Source organism: Vanacampus margaritifer, chromosome 6, assembly GCF_051991255.1.
Source record: "Vanacampus margaritifer isolate UIUO_Vmar chromosome 6, RoL_Vmar_1.0, whole genome shotgun sequence".
NCBI lineage: Eukaryota > Metazoa > Chordata > Actinopteri > Syngnathiformes > Syngnathidae > Vanacampus > Vanacampus margaritifer.
Window position 1 is genome coordinate 12,807,151 of NC_135437.1, and position 20,191 is coordinate 12,827,341.

Here is a 20,191-nt window from a genome sequence, read left to right on the forward strand (position 1 = left end):
ACACACATAATTATTAGCACATTTAACAGCAAACACAAATGTGATCCATGTAATGCAAAAGTTATATCTTACTTCTGCTTTACTTGGCATAGGACTAAATCCACATTTGTTGCAGACCGTGGAATTACAATCAGTGCACGTGTTGTAATTAGATAAATCTTTGGAGTCCATATTAAGTTCAACCTTACAAAGAGGACAATTTGCTTGTGCTGCTTTGAGAGCAGGTTGGTTGTCTACTTTTAAAGGTTCTTCTGAACCTTGGTCTGCTTTCTTTGTTCTTGATGGAGAAGCCTTTACTTGAGTTTGAGCCTGTTGTGATATTGTTTCCTCAGCTGACTTTACTTTGTTTATGGATGTTTTGAGTGGTGAGACAGCAGGGCTCGGCTTGACTGGTGGAATCTGAGATGCTGACACTTTATCTGAACCTTGTACAGGGGCGGACATTTTACGAGAACTCGGCGGTGTCGTGCGGGGTTCCTCACGAACAGCAGAGGTTATCAAAGATGATGCTGAACTGAAGAGTGTGGAACCAAATCCCATCATCTTCCCGGTCACTGCTTCGGTTGTTTTTGAGACACCATCCTGAGAATTTTTTAGATCAGTTCCTTTTTCTTGATTTCGTTGTACTGTTGAAGGACCTGATTTTGTAAGTATGTTTTCAATAAGGTTAGGCTTGTTTGGGAGTTTGGGGAGCTGTTTACTATCAGCTATTGTGACTACTTGATCCACCAATTTTATGACTGATTCCTGCACTTGCTTATCTGATGCCTCATTTGTTGCAAGGGAGTTAGGTAAAGGATGATCATCTTTCTTCTTCAGTGAAGATTCAGAATCTGTCCTGACTGGAGGAGGTTGATTAGTCAATGGTTTATCAGAAAGTGAAACTGCAGTAGGCTTCTCTTCAGCTGAAGATGTCACTGAGATATTGCCTTCCTTTGTTGGTGGCAAAACAGTTTGAATGTCTTTTGTTGGGACTGAGACTGAACCTGAGCTCTCTTCTTTCTTTTGTAATGTTACTGGTGTTGGTTTTGCCTTCTGGTTTTTGTCCGGTGCATCTGCTTGTGTTAAAATCGTATCTTTAATTTGATTGGTGGTTGCAGCTGCTGGTGTCTCTTTCTTGGGTGATGGCTGAGGGTTCATCAGTGGAGGCGCCACTGATTCTGCTGCTGCGAGAGCGCTTTGCATCTGGCATGTCAGACATAGCCACTCCTTTTTCTACAACACAAACAAGAAAGTCGTGAATATCAAGTGACATTTTCTTACAAATGAAAAAATACATGTTTTTGTACAAAGTGTCTTTGTGCATGTATGTGTGTATTTGACTACAATACTTGCAATCTTTACTCACCTCTGATACATTTGGCATAGGGTTAAATCCACACTGCTTACAGACAGTAATCTTGCAATTGGTGCAGGTGTCAAAGTTTGGTAGATCTTGGGATCCAATGTTGATTTCAACCTTACAAAGCGGACAAGTGGGCTGGGCATCTTTTTTAGATATATCCACTTTGGTTTGTTCAGATGAAGTTATTTTCATTGGCTGAGTTTGGTCCGGTTTCATCTGTTCCTTCTTTTGGACAGAAGAGGGTTGATTCTGTTTCGTCTGGGACATCTTAGGGGAAACTGGCGGAGATGAGTTAAGTAAAGTTGAGGCACTGCTGAAAATTGAAGATCCAAAGCCAAACATTTTCCCTGTAGCTATTTCTGCAGGCTTAGAAGCGTCTGGTTGGGTTTTACTGCCGCCAAAACCAAAAAATCCTCCTGATTCTGCTGTATTGCGCTCTATACGCTCAGCTTGCCTTGTCTGGCCTGGTGATGTTCTGACACTAGGTATGTTTTGAGGGTCCTGTGGACTCTTTTTAACAGGAGCTGAAATGTTTTCTTTCAGACCATTTGGCTTGTTAGCAGCCGAAGAAGCTGCAGCAGGCTTTGCTGTCAAAGCTGTTGGTTGTCTTTGAGGTGAGATTGGTGTTGATGCCACTTTCTTTTCGGGTTCAGCTGTGCTACTGACATCTTTTGGGGGTATGTGAGAGTTGTTAGTCACAGCTCCTAGGGGCTGGCTCGCACCCAGAGCACGCTGCATTTGGCAGGTGAGACACAGCCACTCCTTAACCTAAAAAAAAGTAAGGTCACTCCAATTACATATGTAAGTTCAATTTTAATGTTTAACAAGCTGTAAGCAGAGAATACAAATTAAGGCATGCATGTAATCGTATTTGCATCACTTAAAATATATATATAAATGTATATAGTTTTACCTTTGTTTCATTTGGCATGGGGTTAAACCCACACTGATTACATACAGTGTTTTTGCATTCAGTGCAGGTATTGGAATTGGCGTGGTGAAGTTCAACTTTACAGAGTAGACAGGTAGAGCCTGGTTTGACAGTTGACTTGGTTGCTTCTACAGCCTTTTGAGGTTTGGGTGTGTCTTTATCTCCTCTAGTTGGACCTGATGGAGGTGCTGTTCCCACCTGTGATGACTCTGATGACTTCTTCTGTGGCTCCAGCTTTTGAGAATTATCAGATTTAAACTCTTTCGCAGGGGACTTTTTGGGAGAAGCTGGCGGAGTGGTCTTGGGCTGATCCTGAACAGCTGATGATATTAATGTAGATGCCGAGCTGAAGATAGAAGAGCCAAAACCAAACATCTTTCCTGACACGGAATCGGCTGGCTTCTCTGCATCCGGCTTGGATTTTGTAGCACCCAAGCCAAAAAATCCTCCAGTCTCTTGCAGCTTTGCTGCAGTGGCATTGCTCTGCCTGCGCCCAGGTTGGCTTGGCTGATCTGGTGGTTTCTCAGGAACAGGTTTATAATTTTTCTGTTTCGTTTCAGCATCAGGTGCTTGGCTATCCAACTTCACTGGTGTAGAGGAAGCTTCAGGTTTGTTTGACTTAACTGAAGCTGTAGATGACTTTTGCTGTGGGGTGTCAGCAGCCTTTGGATTTGCCTTTATTTGAGATGTAATCGGTTTGGAAGTGTCTGTTAGCTTGATCACAGTTGGAACATGGTCTTGTTTTTGAGAAGTTGGTTCCTCAGATGCTTCGACTGCTCTTTTCATCTGACATGTAAGACACAACCATTCCTTTTTCTGAAATAAAAGAAAAATGTGTCAAACAAATACAAATACATACATAATTTACAGAGTATACAGTTACCTTTCCAATAGACAATGGCGTAAAACCACATTTGTCACAGACCATGGTCTTACATTCAGAGCAGCTACTGTAATTTGGAGGTTCCTTAGAGCCGATGTTTAATTTTACATTACATAGAGGACAGTTTTCCTGGTGTACATTAGGATGGGTGTGGGAAACTATGGCTGCCTTTGTTGGCAGTGATGAAACTTTATCCTGCTTATTCTGATTTAATTCTCCGTGTTTCTTGACCTCCTTTGTGAGATTTTCGGGTCCTTTCGGTGGTGCTTTGCTGGGAGAAGCTGTTGGTGTAGTTTTGGGAGAAACCTTGGGCACAGCTGCCGCCTTTGGAGAGACCTGCACTGGGGCAGACATCTTGCGAGAACTTGGTGGTGTCGTGCGTGACTCTTCCTGAACAGCTGATGATATCAAAGTGGATGCTGAGCCAAAAATGGAAGAGCCAAAACCAAACATCTTCCCTGTAATTGAGTCAGTTGTTTTAGATGAATCGAAAGTGGTTTTAGGGCCGCTCGAACCAGACTGGTTGGATGACTCTTTCTGGCCGTCTGAAGTGACTTTGCTCTGTTCTGGTCCGGAATGAGTGGTCTGGTCTGATGGTTTCTGAGAGACATATTTTGTTTTAGGTTGCTGGTCAGAAACTGGGGTAAAGTGTTTGTTCTGATCTGTCTCTTTAGCAGTTACGGACGGGATCTTCTGTGGAGTACTTGGTACAGAACCCTCCTTCTTATCAGGTGCTGCAGTCTGTATTCTTGGAAGCACATCAGATTTCAATACATCCTTCTTAGTTGTTTCAAATGAATTTGAAACAGTGGTCTTCTGAGGTATGGACGATGGAGGTGGTTTATTTACTGCATTGGGGGTCTTTATTGGAGGTTCAGATGCATTCAAAGCTCTTTGCATCTGACAGTTCAGACATAGCCATTCTTTGACCTAAAAAAAGAGAGAAAGATAACTTCAAAAATAAGACTATTTAAATTAAGTGCATATTGTTGTCAAACAATGATAAGCAGCAATCATCCGATCAGCCATTTTCTATAACCCTTGCCGTCATTAAGGTCACAGGTAACTAGAGCCTATCCCAGCTCACTTCAGACAATAGACACCTAGGACTGATTGCCAGTTAATTACAGGGTAGATACTCTACAGACAAACATTCACACTTACTGTATATATACACCTAAGGAGAATTTAAAACAGGAATGGGCAACTTAAATGATGGAGAGGGCCACAATTTTTCATCAGCTCTACTGGGGGGCCTTGTGGGACACACACTTTCTAACTAGATGTAGGTCAAAAATGCCATTTTAAAAACCGACAAAATACTTGCCCACTCACAAAGAGCGAAAATGTGTGTATAGTCGATGGTCATTAAAATGCATTAGGAACAAACCAAAAAGTTCTTCAAAAAACCTAGGGAAAACTCGCAAGTGCCGAACGGCAAGTATACCACTGTCCACAGTAGTAGAGAAAACATGGTTAGACTCTCCCCCAAAATATTTTTATATTAGATTAAATATTATGGTAAATGAATTACCTTTGACTGATTTGGCACTGGACTAAATCCGCACTGGTTGCAAACAGTGTTTTTGCATTCTGTGCAATTGCTGTAGTTGGGTGGATCCTTTAAGCCCAAATTAAGTTCTCCCTTACACAGAGGGCAAGTAGACGGGCCTTTTTTGGATGATGCCGGGGAGACGGCCGCCTCCTTTAAATGAGTTTTAGATGGTAACAATATAGACTTGGACTCTTGTTTCTCCTCCGGTTCTTTCTCCTGAGCAAGTGGTGATTTGGTCACCTTTGCAGCAGACATCTTTGGGGACAGTGGGGGTGTCGTTTTGGGCTCCTCCTGGCCTGCTGAGTTGATTAAAGTGGACGCCGAGCTGAAAATAGAGGAGCCAAAGCTAAACATTTTACCGCCTATTGAATCAGTGGGCTTTACTGCATCAGACTGTAGTTTAGGACTGCGGGATTCTTCTTGTGCCTTTGAAGCAGCATTAGTCTGCTTTTGCCCAGACATAATTGTTGCTTCTGAGGGCTTCTGAGGTCCTTTCTTCTGGTCTTCTGTTAGAGCTTTTGGATCTGAAGCCGAAGTGAGAGTTTTTTGGTTTGCAACATCAATTTTTCCAGATTCCTTCGCAGGTGTGGCCTTTACTTTGGACTCAGCAGGTGTTAGGTCATCTTTTGCATCAGATTTATGCTGTGTTTCCTTGTTTGTGACAGTCGCAGACGCAGGAACTTTGTTTGGCGAGGCTTGTGGTTTCATCATGGGCATTCCAGGAGGCTGTGATGCTCCGAGGGCTCGTTGCATCTGACAGTTGAGGCATAACCACTCCTTCACCTATAAATGAGTACATACAGAGTTTGTTCAAAATCACAAGAGCACAAAAAACATTAAATAAACCATTTTACCTGCTTCACATTTGGCACAGGGCTAAATCCACATTGGTTGCAGACAGTGTTTTTACACTCAGTACAGGTGTTGTAGTTGGGGGGATCTTTAGAACCAACATTGAGTTGTGATTTACAGACAGGACAGGACGACTGTACAGGTTTGGAAACAACTAGGGGAGCGGATGCTGTCTTCGGTGGCTCTGATGAAAGTTTGTCCCCTTTCGGCTGCTGGCTTTGTTCTGTTTTCTTTTCTGGTTGTTTATTAACACACGTGGAGTCCTTTGAAGTAGGCATCTTGGGAGAAGCTGGTGTTGGTGTCGGATTTGGTTCCTCTTGCACAGCAGAGGACATCAAAGTGGATGCAGAGTTGAATATGGAGGAACCAAATCCGAACATCTTCCCTGTCACTGACTCAGCAGGCTTAGTAGCATCAGTCTGCTTTTTAGGACTGCCAAAACCAAAGAAACCACCTGATTCTTGCTGTGGAGCATCGGTGGCATTGCCCTGCTTTTGTAACGGCTCTGTTTTTTTCTGCAGATTTGCCTTCACACTGTCCTGCTGAGCTTTCTGAGCAGGAGCTGAGCTGGCCTGTTTTTTACTGTCTTGTGCTGTAACAGCTTCAGTCTTGGATGACTGTGTTCTTGCTGAGCCCGGCGCAGAAGTCGTTTGCGGTACATGCTGTCCCGGTGTCCTTTTCGATGGGGAACTGGCCAATGGGTTGTCTTTGGGAGGTTCAATTCCTCTTGTCGCACGTTTCACTTGGCAGTTCAAACAAAGCCACTCCATGCCCTTAAACAAATACAGCAGATAAAGGTAAATTTTTCTATTAAGCCACATTTCACCAAATAGTTCAGTTGAATTCATTTATATTCATATCCTCATTGGGGTAACACTCTAAAAATTGATTGGTTAAAAAAACAAACAAACAATCTAGTAGGTTAAGCTCATATTGGCTTGATTAACCAATAGATTAGTCAGACGTTGACCATTCCGGGTGGTTACAGGCATACCAATTTTATGGGTTAGCCAAACAACCAATTAAATTGGTTCCAATAGAAAGTAAGTCTAGATAGATAACTTGGGGAAAAAAATGTATCAATTTATTGTATTCTAAATGTATTTAATAATTATTATAAGTGATTATTATATAGTGTTTAATTAAACATGTAAATGTGTGTCTAAATAGATTACTAGGCGTGACCAGCTCAGTGGGCTAGTGGTGTCTGCCCTGAGATATATATTGGTTGAAAACACCTACCATTGTAGAGTGGTTGTTTTAACCAAAGGATCTGTCGGACACATAACTACCAGCTAGATTGGTCAAATGTAACCATTTTTTTCCTGGTTAATTTGACCAATCAGTTTTTAGGGTGTAGAGTCTGTCACATTCAAGACAATCAACCATTGGGCAATTTAGAGTCACCAATGAAATGGTCATGCATGTTCTTTGAAAAAAGGAGAAAAAAGTAGCCAGAGAAAACCCACACCAGTAGCATAGGAAAACTCCATACATGAGGGCCTCTCAAACCCCAAACCTGTCGACTGGAAGGCCGACATGCTGATCTCTAGTTACGGTCAACAAGAAACATGGCTTCCAAATGCCATTTTTGTTTTTCTCCCATTCCCTTAATTCCATAGTAACACATACATAGTAAGAAGATGGACTGTTCTCTGTCGACCAATCAAGCAGCAGTGTAACGAAGCAAAGCATACTACAGGGACATGTACCACAACAAAGGGGTACTGAAAGGTTGGATATGTTGGGAACTTTTACATTATGGAAACACAGCAGACTGAATTGAACAAACATTAAAAAATGAGAAGGAAAAAAAAGAGGCAATACAATCGGGGGGTGGGGTGGGGGTTAAGACATCCAATTCCGAGCAAAACACATTTTAGTCAAGGAACACAATGGGTAGGTGTCTCATTTGCAAGACAATAAACACAATTAATTTGATTTGGGGAGATGCAATTTAGGGAAGAACGAGAGTCAATTACTGGATATGTAATGTATTTTTTTTGTACAAAGCAGTTTTATAGCTTGATCCGACTGCACATCATTGTTACAGGGTAAAGCAGCAGCCTTGGGGTGTCGTTGGCAAGCTTGTCCTTACGAACTGCACATTGTGCATTGAATTACAGAGTCGAGTGTCAGGTCCTTTGTGCTTCAGACTGCCAGAAAGATGCCTTATCCATTTACTTCAGTGTGTGCTCGCTTTTCTCCGTAGTACAAGTCTGCGAGGTGTGGATGTGTATTTTTAGCATGGAACAAGCATATAATGTCTGCTTTCAAGCAGAGTTTACGAGATGTTAGACAAGTCAAATTGGAATTAAACGTTAGTCATCGATGACGCCACAGAATAATAATGATGTTGTGTTCGGTGAGGAATCCCCTTAAGCAATGTCGGATCAAAGAGACACGCAATTGTTAAGTTCACTACAAACAGTCAGATCCAGTCAGCAACTGTAACCAAGGCCAGATTGTGCCTACTCGCTGAAAAATACAAAGCAATTTGAATTCTAACAGTGACGCGAAATCAGGTCTGGGAAGAATTATGTACTCAAGCAACTCTTTTTACATTTTTATTACACACAGATCAGCAAGGTCATTCGAAGATCAGATTTAAAAACACGATTTTAAATGGATAAAATAGTTTGCTTTGAAATAAAATAAAATTGTGTCTTCAATTTATAATTGCAGTATTTATTTAATTATAATTATTTAATAAATGAAACATCTGAAATTGTTTATTTTACAAGTATTTTGTAATTTATTAAAAACAAACAAATCCATACAAGCTTTTTTCTTTCTTTTTTACAAATTTTGACCAATTTAAAATGTTAAAAATGGCTTGCTCTCTTTAATGGTGCAATGTTAATGGTTAAATACAAACATGTCGCTTTATATTTATGTAAGAGGAATGTGTTGTTGACCTGCTTAATGTGTGAAGTGTATTAATGCAATACGCCATCTATTAAAAACTAACCAGCTGATCTGTGAAATAGTTTATTTCAACTCTTTCCAGATAAAAATCGTTAATTTATGTTAAGCGATTAGGTTTTTTATTACTTTTTAGGGATCTTTTTGTACTAGGTACGTGAAGATCGTGACGTATCGCGTGCTGTAAACAGGCATAAAATCACATGGCTTCAAAACAATCACATGGAATTATTGCGTGCCATGGCGGACATAAAAGAGGGAATTATGCCCTGTAGCAAAGAACAACTTTTTCCAAGCAGTACAGCCAGGGGGGACTCGCCAAAGATTTGACTCCAGCCGAAAGTGAAGATGAAACTGTGGCCGAAGATTAGGACGATTTGAGCCACTCCATGGCGAGTAGAAGCTAGTCCACAACATCAGCCAACTTTTACTCGGTCCACCAGCTACATTTTATTGAGCTGAGCGTGCTTACTCTACATTAAGAGACGTCACCCTACACACCCTCAAGGAAAGACATGAAATCTGACATGCTGAGGATTAAGTCGATCAGAACTGGCATAGTATTTGGCGATAGAAGATGGCATTTTTTTAGCCCAATATGTCAGCAACCTTACATTCAAAGGTGACCGTTGTTTATGCACCGGATACGTCATCATGATCACATGACTGGATAATGGTGCTGCCCAGGGTATCTTATTATTTTGATACTTAATTGTCTTTAAATAAAATTCAGGGAATAAGATGCCATTGCTATTTGCACTTTCATTCGTTACACACTCTGCCTAATCGAATACTGGAAAATGAGTTTTCAGTGGTGTATTGCTTTAAGAAATCATCCGTTGTGAATTGGCAGTATATAGAGTGCCCACCCACCCTTTCACTATCTTATATAATCCGTATGAGTCAATCTTACCTCTTTAACATTTGGCATGGGGTTAAATCCACATTGGTTGCAGACAGTGATTCTGCATTCAGTGCAGTTGCTGTAGTTAGGAGGGTCCTTGGAGCCCACGTTGAGCACCATCTTACAAAGAGGACAAGAAGATTGGCCTTTTTTGGGAAGGTGCCCGGGTGACTGCGAAGGAGAACGTCCTCCAGGAGGAACTCTGGCCTGCTCCGGTTGTAGTTTCTTCTCCTGGACGGCGGCTGGTTTGGTCTGTACTTTGGGAGAAACCGGCGGTGTGGTTTTGGGCTCGTCCTGAACCGCCGAAGTTATCAGTGTTGATGCGGAGCTAAAAATGGAGGAACCAAATCCAAACATTTTCCCGGTCACTGTCTCCTCGGGCTTTGCTGTTTTAGAAGCACCAGAACCAAACAAGCCTCCGGACTCCTGTTGAGTGGCTGCTGCCGGACCGCTTTTCCCTGGGTGCTGTTTCTGGTAGTCTGTCCCGACGTGCTTGATAGTTGCTTGGCCTTTGGGAGCTTCACTTTTGGCTATTGATGTAGTTTGTGTCCTGGTGGTTAAACCTGATGCAGCAGGCGATGGCATTTTGGAGGGGGATGGCGTTGGCTTTTTCATCGGCGGTCCTTCAGCTCTCTTTATCTGGCAAGTGAGACAAAGCCACTCGGATGCCTGGATAAAAATAAAAAATAAAAACAAAATATAATGTAAATTCTAAATTGGGCAATAGTTATTAGCAGAGGTGGAAAATGTACCTACACTAATAATATAGTTTAAATAGTGAGGGATAGCTGCACCAGCTTTACCCTGTTTTGAACGTTTTATTCCGATGTGTTATGATGTAATGTAATGAGAAATGATGAATGATGTCATTGATGGAATGCCCAGATCCGTTCCTGATCCAGTTATTAATAATTAATTACATAGACGAACAAAAACCCACTTCCACCAATGCTAAATAAATCCATTATTTTTTCTAAGTTTCTCATCAATTGTTAATCGACAAAAAAATGGGCGTCTGTCATTGATGGATTGATGGAATAACAATCTAGACAGACTTAACTCTGTTAATATGTGACTTTAGTGTTAAATCAATCTTCAGGTCTATAGCAGTGATTCCCATACAGGGGTGCTGTGAAATTGTCCATTTTCACCTAAATGGTCTGAAAAATCTCAAAAAGGTTCAGAAAAGTTGGGAAACACTGGTCTGGAGTACATCTTTCCATGTTCTGTAAAATAATGTTCTCTTTGCACAAATCCACTACTTCCTCATCTCAATACAACTCGTTCATTTTCTGTCTTTCATGAGTGGATAAGATGATTAATTCAGGTGTGCCTGACCTCCGTAACCACGACGACAATGGCCAGACACACCTGGATTCATCAATTTGTCCAATCGTGAAAGACAGGAAACAAAGGAGTGGTGTTAAGTTCAGGAAGTAGTTGAGCTGTGCAAAGAGCTCATTGACTGTACTCGTATGAGTAAAAACTAGAAAATACTCACATCAGCATCAGGAGGGCTGAAGCCACACAGGTTGCACACCTGAGTTTTGCATTGTGTGCATGTTTTATGGTTTGGTGCTTCCTTGGTGTGCATATTGAGTTTGGTCGTGTTGCAAACAGGACAAACTGAAGACCCTCGCATGAGGTCCGGCGTGGCAGGTCCTTTTGGGCCTCGCTGGTGGGCTGCCTGCAGTGCGCCCACCTTGGACGAGGCCTGTTGTGGGGTGGCTTTGGGGGTGCTCTGTTGTTGCGGAGACGGTTTAGGTGGCCCAGAGTGTTGCTGGGATGGTTTCTGTTGCGGGGATGGTTTAGGGGAGCCCTGCAGATGCGGGGAAGTTTTAGGTGGTCCTTGTTGCGAGGATGGTTTAGGGGACCCCTGCTGTTGTGGAGAAGATTTAGGTGGCACTGTTTGTTGCTGGGATAGTTTAGGAGACCCTTGCTGTTGTGGGGATAGTTTAGGGGAACCCTGTTGTTGCAGAGGTTTAGGTGGCCCTGGCTGTTGCTGGGACGGTTTAGGGGACCCCTGTTGTTGCTTTCCAACCTTGGCTGTTCCTTGCTGGGTTTCTCGCATTTTGGTCCCTGCATCTCCATGAGCCTCCAGTGGACCTCCAGGCTTGGATAAACCTTGTGGTTGCAAGCCTTTCGGTTGACCCTCAGTCTGTTTCAGGGGCCCCGCTTGTCCATTGTCGTGCAGCTGCGGCGGCCCCTGTTTTGCAGGGGGCTGGCTCCTCTGCACAGGAGCACCCTGGTTGGGTTTTGGGGGTCCTTTCTGTTGTAGCTGGCCTTTCCCTTGGTCCACACCTGGCTGCTGCTCTCCGCTTTTCTGGTTCTTATCCCCATCATCACCAAACAGACCAAATTTGTTGACAGCAGAGGACACTGCACTGAGCGGGTTGGTCCCACTCAGGAATTTGGAAGAAAACATATTAGGATCTTCGTCTTCCTCGTCTTCTTCCTCTTCAGTGTAGGAGCTGGAATCTACAGAAGCGTCTGACTCAGAGCAGGAGCTGCTGTCTATTCCCTCTCCTGGCGCTCCGGCCAAGGCCTGGGGGGGAGCTGGAGTGGGCACTGAGGAGACAGCATCGACGGCCGCACTGCTGCTGCTGCTGCTGCTGCTCCCTGGACTCTCCTCTGGCTCAGCATCTACATAAGACTTCCTGGAGAAGGGGGAAGGGGAGGAGGTCAGGGTTGACAGGGAACAAGATAAGATGGAGGGATAATGGAAGGGAAGCAAATTAACATCACATTGTTCTCTGTTTTGGTGTGTTTGGCTGCATGTCGAACAATTGAAAACATAAATTGTGAATACAATGAACATATACTGGATTTCTTATGATTTCCTACAGCAAGCGTATCAAACTCAAGGCCCATCATCAAAAATTGGGGCCAGTTTCTGGTTAGTAGTTCACCTACCCACTACTTGTTACGATTGTCCGAGAGTTGTTACTGGGATGGAGAGGTTAAGAATGTTACTTAACAAGATCATCTTAAATGCAGTCTAGAATTATTTTATTTTATTTTTACTTTTTTGTTATAATTTCATGTACAGTAGTTCTATTCTAGTTATAGGGGAGGTCAAGTCAAAAAAAATGTTACAATTGTCATGTTTTTGTGTTGTGTTGACTTGGTTTTGCTTAGATTTCAGTTTTGTCATGTTTTCCTTGCGTCCCTCTTGTCCATGTGTCTCATTACATTATTGTGTCCACCTGTGCTCGTCAACCCGGTCCCTTGTGTACACCAATCAGCTCCCTCAGCCACATCTTGTCAAGGTGTTTCTCGTTGTTTCGTTAGCTGCTTGTATTTAGGTTTCTCTCCGTCGGTTCATCGTTTGCATTACCTGTCTCTGTCCAAGTCATGGCTTCCTAGTGTTGGTTTGCCACTTTGTACACAGTTTTTGCATTTAAGTTATTTTGATTGCTGCACTTGGGCCCTCAACCTTGCCATAAACAAAACATGTTCTATGAGCCCCAACTAGTCAAAACACGGATTTCTGATTAGTATTGCATTTGTGGAATATGAATTAAGCAGCAAATCCACCCATTTTTATCCATCTCTGGTGGCAGCCATTATGCCACTTGCTGTCAATTGAAAACGACATCACAGTTCATATGGGCTCAGCTTCTGAACGACTCATGAAAAAAAACTGAAAACAGCTGAGCTGTGGTTGGTCATTACCTGTAGACACATGTATAATACAAAAACTGTGAATAAGAGCTTTTCAGCAAATCTGTGGACTATACTTTAGAAATACGCTCAAGAACACACTGGTTCACTCCGACCGTTATGAACTCGGTTCATTGCTCAAATTTGCCGTTCAGAAATTCATACTGCTGGTGCACGCACTAGTTGCTCGGATTGGGGACACGATGGCAGTAAGAGATGGGAACGGTAACTAGCAAGGTGTGAAGGTAACTAAGGGATAAAAATCCATTGACCATTCGTGTACCGGTGATAATTCTCAAGTTAAGTTATTAACTTAACTTTTTTCAGAAGTTTGCGGTTTATTGGAGCTAGGCCTGGGGCTTTTCTTAAGGTAGTGGTTGTTAGGCTGGCTAACATTGACATTAGCTAGCTGAGTTGAGTTGTATTTCTGAACACGTCCTTGGTGTCAAAAATTGTAAGACCACTGTTCTAGTTGGTTCCAGACAATCCCCATTGTCAGTGTCCAGCTTGGAAAATCCCAATTACTTATGACGGTGACTAATAAAGAATTTGTAATTAATGATGAACACCATGGCCACATTCACTACAATCTGACTTGGCATTGATCCAGTCACTGCAACAAACACAGCAAGCACACTTAAACCACTCACACTATGATGCCACCCAATCATTCTCGAGTAGATCCCCCCTTGTCACACGCCGATTATTACTCTGTGTCCACTCATGCTGTTACATAACATGTGATTAATTCTGCACACACACACACACACACACTCCAGTAATGTCTGATTTGAGCATTTGTGTATCACTCCAAGCCAGTGGAGATCCAGCCTGGCACTGTTGCTTGTGTGTGGAGCGGGTCGGAACCGCTCGGGTGAGCAACGCATGCCCATTACGAGCCTGACAGATCCAACGAAACGATACACAATGTGTACATAGAGACCACAATGAATTTGAAAGGACCATTCGAGGTGTACATTTGGAACATCTAGCATCATCTACAGCTATGTATTCATGATGAGAACATCAAATTGCATTGCAGCACTGGTCCAGTACACCCCTCCCTCCCCCAACACATGACAGGTAGCAGCCAATCCACAACGTAATAAAAAAAAAAAACACGACATGTTAAACGCTTGTGGGAGATAGTGAAGCGTGACGGATGGAGAACGGAGTCATCCTCAAGATTTGTGTGTGCATGCCCTTGACCGGAAGCTACACTTCATACTCATTTCGTGTCAAATTGCACAAAATCAGCCGTAATCGAACGAGCAGAGGAGGAGGGAAGCCCTGTCATGCTGTGTAGTGTTTAAAAAACACAAAGAAAAAAAGGATCAGCGCGTCTCCTCCCACCCCGCAGCATCTTTCACCCTGCGCGACCACAATGTCAAATGGCAAGTCGCTCCTCGTTTTGCAGACGATTACCGGACGAATACCTTCAGTAAGATCGAATCCGTGCAGCCATCCTGGTCCGTGACGCGCTCGCCGTGTGCGTGGCTGTAAAGAGGCGGAGGGCACAGGGGCAGCGGCGGATGGAGGGAGCAATGATCAGCAACATCCTCCAGAAGAGGAGGGGGCGGGGGGCAGTGCGCATGCGTCGCTTATGACAGGTGATCGCGATGCACGGTCAGGGAAATTAAAGGGGACGTGCTGGGTTTTGGCTCCACGTGACTCACGTGATGAAACAAAAAGCCTCTTGAAATGCAGTATTAGCATTTATGTTATTATTATTGTTATAATAATAATTATTATTATTATTATTATTGTTATAATAAATAAGGCAATTGTGAGTGGGGATGGTTGTTTGTCTCTGTGTGCCCTGCGATTGGCTGGCAACCAGTTCAAGGTGTACCCCGCCTACTGCCCGAAGCCAGCTGGGATAGGCTCCAGCGCCCCCGCGGCCCTTGTGAGGACAAGCGGTTAAGGGTTGGGGTAGTCTATGCCATTGGCCACTACCCTGCTGCACCATTTACAAAAAAAAAAAAGTTATTTATTTATTGTTTTATATATATATATATATATATATATATATATATATATAAATATATATATACTGTGTATATATGCATATATATGTGTGTGTGTGCGTGTTGTAACGTTGCATATGTATTTTTTTGTTTTATAAAATGACGTGGTGATGATGATGATGATGATGTCAAGATAATAATGATTAGTAGTACTAGTAGGAGTTGTTTGTTGTAATAATAGTAGTAAATTTACATTACTATACTATTTTGACTCACTTGGTATCCTGTAGGACAAGAGGGGGGGGGGGGGAGCATGTTTCCTTTCTCTCTCTTGCTTTCTCTCTCATTCCCACTTTTTCTCTCTTACTCACTATATAGGCCTATTATATCTCTCTGCGTCATCAATCAAAATGTCCCCATCCAATGTTGGAGTATAGGCAAAACATTTCTTGAATAATCGCACAAATGTCAACTTTAGATGGATTTGTCATAACGTTAAGTAAGCAAATTTTTACTTGCTAAGCATTTCTCCGCATTGGGGTACACCAAATAGGACGTGCTGCTTTCCATCAACAAGCTCAAATTCAACCTTCTTTCCAAGCATTTTTTCCCTGGGTGCATTTCAGTAGCTGTTTTTTTTTTTTTTTAATGAGGGCATTCGTGTCAGACAGTAAATATCCAGAGGCGCAAAGCACCTCTGTAAGGTCACTGTTCTCCCTTTAGTGGCCTTCACATTGGCTTTTTTTTTTATAGCTGTGGTGTGCGCATACAACCTGCTCAATGTCATCGTGATGTTGCTGAAAGAACAACAAAATCAGTGTAGAAGAAGAGAATAGGTGAGACCTTAGTGAAAGTGTAAACGTGTTTTTGTCGCACTTGAAAACAGAAAGGCCAACATGTTGGGCGGCAGACAATCAGATTATATAGACACTAGTAGGTATGGTATAGCAGAGTATGTTTCACAGTATGTAGTAGATTGTTACAATCATGGTAAAAGGTGATACTGTTCATGGAGTAAATGGTGAACGGCATGTGAAAAAAAGCCTCTGATGTTAATGTAATTTTGATCTATTCTGACAGTGTCACTCAGGCACATTTCTTAGTTGTGCAAATTATATTTTTTTGCCATCCCTTTTTATTAGTTCATGGGTTGAGGTGTCACAAGCACAAATAATAAATATGAGTGTCAGAGTCCCTAAAAAGCTATTTTTCTCCGGTTTTTGGTTAGAAATTGATGTTTTGGTGAAACTCACACATGTTCTCTTGCTGATTACTAAAGAATGTAAAAGGTTAGAAAACTAACTTTTTCTGATGAAAGAAAAAAGTAAAGTCTTTCTTTTGGTAGCGTCGGTGCTCGTATAGTCACAGAAGAAAATATTCTGCGTGTCTCGAAAGATCAGTCAAAATGCTCTAAAATGATATTGTTATTTTGCAACTGTGCCTCCTGTTAATATTTGCACAGTGGATGAGTTCATTCTGCAATGGTGGTGGAGTGTGAATGAGATGCGGGGGAGAGACTGAGAGCGAGAAAGTGCCTGCATGTGCTTTCGCTCGTGGGAATCCTGTGTGATTTGCGGATGAATAGTCAGAAATAATTTTCACTCACCATAGACTGCGTGCAAGGTTTTCAACTTATCCTCATCACAAATAGATCACTTGTTGTTATTGTTGTATCCTGGCTTTTGAAAAAAAAAAGTGGAAAAACAGAGGACTGTGCAGACTAAAGCCTGTAAACTCCAACCTGCTCTCTGACTGTCCACTTTTCCTCCCACGCACTAGAAAGCCGCGCTTAAATCCCTCGCAATAGCTGAAGCGTCGTCAAGTCAAACAAGAAGAATGAATTGAGGGCTATCCTTGTGGTGTCATGTGTAGCCAGCAGGGTACATCCATGGGATTATTTGCTTCAATAGAGATTATTATGTTGTCCATACATTCACTGAAGGGCAAGTGGACAGCCAGCCTTTTATATGGCATTCCAAACAGCAATATAAAATCATTTGGAACAGGCAGCTGCATAATCTTTTAACTTCACAAAAAGTAATAATAATGTCCATGAGATTTGACCCACATTGTGTTGTAGTTAGGGGTGTCAAAATTAGTGCGTTAATTTTGCGTTAATTTGAAGTGCCTTTAATCCTTTTAATTGGAAAGCCTATACTGGGGAAATTTCAGTCGCAACGCAGCAGCCACGTTCACGACAATATTATATTAATCAATTTAATAACAATGCGTATTTTTGGGGAGACGGGGGTTAAGTTGTAGTTTACAATTTTAAAAATGTGCAGAATTTCACAAATTACTTCATGTTAAAGATTAGATAGCTCTTAATATGAAAAGAAAAATGCACTGAGCTGTCACCGACGTCTTACAAATTCAATTATGCCATCTAGTGGCAGAAAAATGACCTTAACACAAGTCAATATCAGACTGCAATACAGTACAGCTTTTTAATTTTAACTCAATTTTATGAATTAGCCTATTATGAAATTACTGTATTAATAACTACAAGATGCAGCCATATGTATATTAGTTTTTTTCCCACTTTTATGTTAACAAGAGTATGAAAACTTAAAAAAGATATTTTAGTGAGCATTATATTGTACATTTAGAACGGATACAAAATTTGAGATTAAATGTGAGTTAGCTATTGAAGTCATACGATTAATTATGATTAAAAATAATAATAATCGCCTGACACGTCTATTGTTTGTACAAAGGTGTCAAAAACCCAGCAATTGTGGGTTATCCTGCGGCCTAAAAAGCAGTATTTCCTTTTAACCCTCCTGTTATATTTGATTCTCTGTAACTATGATAATGTGCCTTGATTTTGATTCGGTGTGCGTTTAATTCTGCAATATTTTTTTGTGTAATCCATCCATCCATTTTTCCTCACAAGGGTCGCTGGAGCCTATCCCAGCTGGCTTCAGGTAGTAGGCAGGGTACACCCTGAACTGGCTGCCAGCCAATCGCAGGGCACACAGAGACAAACAACCAAACTCACAATCACACCTATGGACAATTTGGAGTGTTCAATTAACCTGCCATGCATGTCTTTGGAATGTGGGAGGAAACCGGAGTACCCGGAGAAAACCCACGCAAGCACGGGGAGAACATGCAAACTCCACCCAGGAAGGCCGAAGCCCGGACTCGATCTCACGTCCTCTGCACTGGGAGGCAGACGTGCTAACCAGTAAACCACCGTGCCGCCCTTGTGTAATCCTGCAAGTTAAAAAAAAAAGAAGAAGGAAATACTTGTGCCAGTGTAGCTAATGTGTACGCGTACATCCATTTCATGGTAGAATATGACTAACATGCGTCCTCTTTGCACCTACATTAGAAAGGCGGCATCACTTTTATACGGCATTTGTTTTCTCTTCCCTGCATGTTCATCAGTGACACACACACCAAGACAAACACACACACCCTCTCCCTTTCTGTCTGTCTCTCTCTTTCCGGCTGGCTCTCAGTCAAACAAACAGAGCTCACGAGCAGTACTTATCGCTCTCATTTTAATTAGGCCGACACAGCAGAGCGTAATGCACCATGGCAGTTTGCCTTTTGGATGCAATTGTCGCAGTTAAGACTGACTGCAACTTCCAAAAAAGTCACTCCCAATTACACTGGACATTTTTTTTAGTAGCACTCACCTCTGGCGACCTTTCAGGAAGGCGAAGCAGTTTTTTCCAGGCATGTTTTTTTTCTTTTTACCCGCTCAGAGGTGAATGGCAGCAACCTGTGTAGGTCTCTAGGTCTGTGTGCCTGCTTATGTTTAGATAGGGGAGGTGGGTTTGTCAGCATGTAATCAATACAGTAATATGATCAGGCACACTTCAGCACTGTCATTAAATTTACATATCCACACCAAGGGGGGGAATGTGGACTCCACAACAATCCGTGAGCGTAAAGTCAACACATTTGACTTTACAAGCAACACCTCTCTCGATAGTGTGTATATGCAAAGCTCGATATATGATTTATTCATGTGGAGTTGTAGTTATTCTACAGTATTGTTGATTCATGAAAAATACTGTCTCACAAATACAGTAATACTACTCTCTATTGCTACAGTACATGTATACATATTTTTTGCTACTGAGTACTCTCGCTACATTTTAGTCATGTTCACATCTGCATATGTAGAATAGCATAGTATGATACAGTATAGTATATTGTAGTAGAGTATTCTGCTGGTAGTTAGTACTGCTATATGTATAGATTTTTCTAGTATAGTATAGTATAGTATATTATAGTATAGTATAATATAGTATTAGTATAGTATATAATCTGCTTAATATGCATAGTACACATTAATGTCATACAGTATTCTGCTGGTAGTATTTATTGCTACTAATGTACTTTAGGCCATAGCTACATTTATTGTTGCTGATTATATTGTTGCTATTTTTTCCCGTTCACACCTGCATATATAATAGAGTATGCATACTGATGAGAACGCAGGTACTCAGTAAATTCTGCAGAGTAAATTTGAGTGGGACCAAATAGACTCAGTTTTAGAGCATTATTTCAAGGATTGAGGAAAGAACTCACGACCTTCAGCTTGGGAGACAGGCGATCTACTACCTGAGCCACGTAGCTTCTACTTTGTGTTAGTATTGTACTCGTGTCAGCTGGAATCTTCCTAACTTATCTCCAAAAATAAACAAACAATAAGCAAACAGTAGGAGGGGCATACTTCAGGTAGCATGGCAATCTCTTAAACCAGTGGTGTCCAAACTCGGTCCTCGGGGGCCGGTAGTCCCGCAGGTTTTGGATATTTCTCTCCTCCAACACAGCTGAAGCTCATCAGCAAGCTCTACTAAGCCTGATAACAATCCTGTTGATTGAAACAGGTGCGTTGGAGCAGGGAAACCTCCAAAACCTGCAGGACTACCGGCCCCCGAGGACCGAGTTTGGACACCACTGTCTTAAACTGAAGGTCGTGAGTTTGTTTTTCATCCCTTGAGTGACTTTTATTTTTTCAATTCTTTATTTTACTCTCTTTCAAGTGTAAGTATTACTCTAAAATTCAAACTTATTCTAAACAGAGTCAAATTTATTCTACAGAATTTACTATCAGTACTATTCTGTACAATTTTTGTTACAATGCTGGTAGTTAGTGTTTCTACATGTACCTTTATAGTGTATTCGAGCCATTCAATGCTGACT

General features: G+C 41.9%; 1 protein-coding gene across 5 annotated transcripts in view; it reads right to left on the bottom strand.

Annotated features, from left to right (window-relative positions):
• Positions 1-14,631, bottom strand: part of pclob (piccolo presynaptic cytomatrix protein b) — a 59,626-nt gene extending 44,995 nt beyond the window's left edge. For all 5 annotated transcript variants that reach the window (XM_077567233.1, XM_077567232.1, XM_077567230.1 and 2 more), the window contains exons 1-9: positions 14,495-14,631; positions 10,897-12,052; positions 9,405-10,064; positions 5,569-6,339; positions 4,694-5,497; positions 3,160-4,089; positions 2,259-3,092; positions 1,349-2,113; positions 73-1,215 (exon numbers count right to left, since the gene is read on the bottom strand). In XM_077567233.1, the coding sequence (XP_077423359.1) occupies positions 73-1,215; positions 1,349-2,113; positions 2,259-3,092; positions 3,160-4,089; positions 4,694-5,497; positions 5,569-6,339; positions 9,405-10,064; positions 10,897-11,820 (6,831 nt within the window). In that variant the 5' untranslated portion in view covers positions 11,821-12,052; positions 14,495-14,631. The remainder of the gene's footprint in view (positions 1-72; positions 1,216-1,348; positions 2,114-2,258; positions 3,093-3,159; positions 4,090-4,693; positions 5,498-5,568; positions 6,340-9,404; positions 10,065-10,896; positions 12,053-14,494) is intronic.
• Positions 14,632-20,191: the final 5,560 nt, after the last annotated feature.